The following is a 4,448-nucleotide window of genomic DNA, read 5'->3' as shown; positions in this document are numbered from 1 at the left end:
ACATGAGAGCAAAAATCTTTATCACATTGTTTCAGTGAAGGCTGAATTCAGCCAACGGTTCTCACCCAGGGTATTTTGTCAAACCAATTTCCAACGGCTCTAATATCGAGACCGACCAGCCTCTGCAATATTCTGTAAGCAACGGGCACACCAAGCTTAAAGGAAACCCTAATTTTTGCAATACATTGTCTAATCAGTGTGATACTACACCATCGCTCTCTCTGATCAATACTCGCTAAAAATCAACGAAGCCACCATCGATTTCTCATCGTGTTCTCTCTCTTTATCTCACTGTTTTCTCTCTCTAAAACTCTATTTCTTTAATCTGGTTTTCTGTTTTGCAGGGTTTTTTTTTTTTCTTTTCCCTTTTGATTTTGTAGGTATCTTTTTTTTTTTTTTTTTTTGGTGCTAACGTTATGGATGCAGGATCTGGGAGGATCTCTTCATCAAGCAAGACACAGTCTCGATGCCCTCTTCAAGAACAGTTTCTGCAAAGGAGAAATGCTCGACAAAACGTATGTAAAGCAGACATATTCTCTCATATAGTCATAAGCACTCGATTCATATTTGGCATGACTTTTGCTTTATGATCTAAATGTAAATGGGTTTTTCAGCTGCATCAAATTTGGGGTTTTGTTTCGCAATTTTATGTGTAAATGTAGGGTTTATTTCTGACATGATTTTGAAATTAGGGTTGATCGGCTCTTGATATCATGTCCAGATTAGGGTAAATGTTTGGAACAAGGATTCATATTTGGCATGAGTTTTGCTTATGATCTAAATTTAGATGGGTTTTTCACCTGCATCAAATTTTGGAGTTTGTTTCTCAATTTTATATGTAAAATTAGGGCTTATTTCTGACATGATTTTGAAATTAGGGTTTATTTCTGACATGAATTTGAAATTAGGCTTTATCTGCTCTTGATTTCATATCCAAAATAGGGAACAAGGATTCATATTTGGCATGTATTTTGCTTTAGGACCTAAATTTAGATGGGGTTTTCACCTGCGTCAAATTTTGGGTTTGGTTTCTCAATATTATAGGTAAATTTAGGGTTAATTTTGGACATGATTTTGAAATTAGGGTTTATCTGCTCTTGATTTCATATCCGAATTAGGGTAAATATTTAGAACAAGGATTCTTGCTTGGTTGTAGAACTAGGGTTTTTTTTTTTTTTTTTTTCATAATTATATTTCTGTAGCTAGGGTTCTGTTTTAATACAAGCTCTAATTATATTTGTAGGCCTCACTGGTTCTTATTGTGAGTTTCTTCCTTTTCATTGTTGCAATTCTCTTCATGCTTAATTTGCTTGGAAATAGGGTTTTCTTCATAATTGGATTTATGAAGCAATGGTTTTTTTATAATACATTTCCTGAAATTCATATGTTTATGTGGAACTTATTGTAATTTTATTGTTTGCGTCAACAGTTGGATAGATTCATACCCAATCGGTCTGCAATAGATTTCGACTACGCGCATTACATGCTGACTAAGGGGAGGAAAGGCAAAGAGAACCCGGCTGTGAGCTCTCCATCCAGTGAAGCATACCAGAAGCAACTGGCAGAAACCTTCAACATGAACCGGACCCGTATACTGGCTTTTAAGAACAAGCCCCCCATTCCTGTTGAGGCAATTCCCTACAATTTCTCCTCATCTGTTCACCAATCCAAACCAACAAAGCCCCGTCGGTACATTCCCCAGGTGGATACATATTCTAATCTTTTATTGATATGTAATGCCTTTTGAAATTCATGGTATTAAAGAATTAGTTGAATTTGGATTTGGAATGGGCACTGGAAAGTGAACAAGATGCTCCCAATATTGAGTGAACTTGAAAATTATCAAAATCAATTATAAGGATATTGGGACATTACCAATTACACAAATTTATTACCTGTTTAGTTAGAAATGTTGTTGGTTGGATAGTGTGTGGATTGTTGAATTTGAAGTGACTAGGGTGAACTTAGAAGTTTGGTTTGATAGCTTGGACCCCTGCCTTAAATTTGAATCTCCTTGTGTCTTTTGTTTTTGCAATTAGGATTTATTGAATGGATGTTCTTAGGCATAATTCTTATAATTGATTTTGAATGGTGTTGATGTGGTTTTGCAGACTTCTGAGAGGACATTAGATGCTCCAGATCTGGTTGATGATTACTACTTGAATTTATTAGATTGGGGTAGCAGCAATGTTCTTGCCATTGCTCTTGGAAACACGGTATATCTATGGGATGCTTCTGATGGTTCTACCTCAGAACTTGTCACCCTTGATGATGAAAATGGACCTGTGACAAGCGTAAAATGGGCTTCTGATGGCCGACACATAGCTGTTGGCTTAAACAATTCTGAAGTATATCTTTGGGATTCTACAGCCAATCGACAGGTTTATACTCTTTTGAGTCTTTTTACATATTTTATTGTTACCTATTCTTTTTAGCTCTTTTTATAAATTCTGTTTTGCTAATACTGTGTTTAACTATGGTGTAACTTCTGCAGTTGAGAACTTTGAGAGGTGGTCATCAATCACGAATTGGGTCCCTGGATTGGAACAATCATATTTTGACAACAGGAGGAATGGATGGTCAAATCATCAACAATGATGTAAGAGTCAGATCACATATAGTTGAAACCTATAGGGGACACCATCAAGAAGTTTGTGGGTTAAAATGGTCAGCCTCAGGCCAGCAATTAGCAAGTGGGGGAAATGACAATCTCCTCCATATATGGGACAGATCAGTGGCTTCTTCTAATTCCCCAACGCAGTGGCTTCACAGGCTCGAAGACCACACAGCTGCCGTGAAAGCACTTGCTTGGTGCCCATTCCAGGGTAACTTGCTGGCCTCTGGTGGAGGAGGAGGTGACGGGTGTATAAAATTTTGGAACACCCACACTGGAGCATGCTTGAATTCGGTTGACACAGGCTCTCAGGTTTGCTCTCTGTTGTGGAACAAGAATGAGCGTGAGCTACTTAGTTCTCATGGTTTTACTCAGAATCAGCTCACTCTTTGGAAATACCCATCAATGGTGAAAGTAGCAGAGCTTACTGGTCATACATCCAGAGTTCTTTTCATGGCTCAAGTAATAACTTAATCTGAAATTTTTATTTTTCAGAAAGTTTGTTGTTAACAGTTAGCATTTTTTTTCTTCTTTTGTTGTATATCAGATTCTGATTTCTCTTGTTTAATAATTCAGAGCCCAGATGGATGTACGGTTGCTTCTGCAGCAGGGGATGAAACACTGAGATTTTGGAATGTTTTTGGGACTCCTGAAGTGGCAAAACCTGCACCAAAGGCAAACCCGGAGCCATTTGCTCACTTTAACCGGATTCGTTGAGTGTCATTGGAAAAGAATTGGTTGAGGAGACATACACAAGATCATTATATATTAAAGTCACTGAGGCAAACAACCAGCTCACTTAAACCGAATTCGTTGAAGATCATTAATGTTTGGTGTGATGATGGCAAACATAATCTCGTATTATTCTCAAACTAAACTAGTTGCAGGTAAACCATATATCTTCTAAACTTGTGCAATTCAGTATAAAAGAGATACTAAGTTATTGTTGACTAACACGTCTTTTCTAATTTTCTTTCTGATAGATGGTGAATACAGCGGCTTGTTTGCAACTGGTTTTCATTAAACATCTAAACACGACCTCTTTGTATTTTTGAATTTTGAGCTCAAGATAAGAGAAGAAGCACCATGAATACATCAGCTTGCTTCCAACTGGTTTTCATTTGTATATCTGTTTTTTGAGCTCAAGATTAGAGAAACCATGGAAAGGGTAGAAAAAAGGGAGAAACAGATTTCTGTTGTACACACCCAATTGTACTTGGTGGAAGCTTTCAGATTATCTTTGCAGGTGGACGTAGTCACCCCTTTGTATTTCTGTTTTTTGTGATCAAGATAAAGAAAAGCGAAGCACCATGGAAAGGGTAGAGAAAAGGGTGATACAGATTTCTGATGTACGCGCCAAATTGTACTTAATGGAAGCTTTGATATTATCTTTGCCCGTGGACGTAGTCACTCATTGTGTCGAACCATGTAAAACACATTATGTGAGGAAAAACATTTATAGAATAAGACTAAGGAAAAACCATGTAATCATTTCTGTAACCAAATCAAAAGTGTCTTTTATGATTCTTTCTATCCCTGTTTTTTTTTTTTTTTTTTTTCTCTTAAAAGTATCATTAATGATACCATTATTTTTGAAAGTTGTTACTACGCTACACCTGAGTGCAATCTTTTTGACATTGACACTGTTGAAACACATTTCTGTGAGGAAAAAGAGACTTCAATGGTGGAACAGGAGAAGTAGTTAAAAGAAGCATAAATTATTTAGTGCAATTACCCAATCCTTCTAAACAACTTTTGGTGTTACGACATTTACCGAATTTTTTTTATTTACAGGTTAAAAAAAAAATCATTTGGTGTTGGGATAATGCAAAGG

At 36.7% G+C, this 4,448-nt stretch overlaps 1 protein-coding gene across 1 annotated transcript; it reads left to right on the top strand.

Moving 5' to 3' along the window:
• On the top strand, positions 1–4,147 carry LOC132268203 (cell division cycle 20.2, cofactor of APC complex-like). The gene is made up of 6 exons (XM_059768998.1): positions 1–515; positions 1,430–1,702; positions 2,112–2,381; positions 2,495–3,076; positions 3,191–3,501; positions 3,598–4,147. The coding sequence occupies exons 1-5, from the start codon at positions 417–419 to the stop codon at positions 3,329–3,331; spliced, it is 1,365 nt and encodes a 454-aa protein (XP_059624981.1). The 5' UTR covers positions 1–416; the 3' UTR covers positions 3,332–3,501; positions 3,598–4,147.
• The last annotated feature ends 301 nt before the right edge of the window (positions 4,148–4,448 follow it).

The sequence above is a fragment of the Cornus florida genome, unplaced genomic scaffold (genome assembly GCF_030987335.1).
Source record: "Cornus florida cultivar Cherokee Brave unplaced genomic scaffold, ASM3098733v1 CherokeeBrave_3.0.0_Hap2_Chr08, whole genome shotgun sequence".
Taxonomy (NCBI): domain Eukaryota; kingdom Viridiplantae; phylum Streptophyta; class Magnoliopsida; order Cornales; family Cornaceae; genus Cornus; species Cornus florida.
The sequence above is the reverse complement of the archived record's forward strand: the minus strand, read 5'-3'. Positions and strand labels throughout refer to the sequence as shown.

Bases quoted from the DNA above. Each gene is read 5' to 3' on its own strand.
- LOC132268203 (XM_059768998.1), top strand. From the start codon at position 417: ATGGATGCAGGATCTGGGAGGATCTCTTCATCAAGCAAGACACAGTCT. The intron at 1,703-2,111 runs GTGGATACATAT...GTGGTTTTGCAG, and splicing joins CCCGTCGGTACATTCCCCAG to ACTTCTGAGAGGACATTAGA. The intron at 2,382-2,494 runs GTTTATACTCTT...TAACTTCTGCAG, and splicing joins ATTCTACAGCCAATCGACAG to TTGAGAACTTTGAGAGGTGG.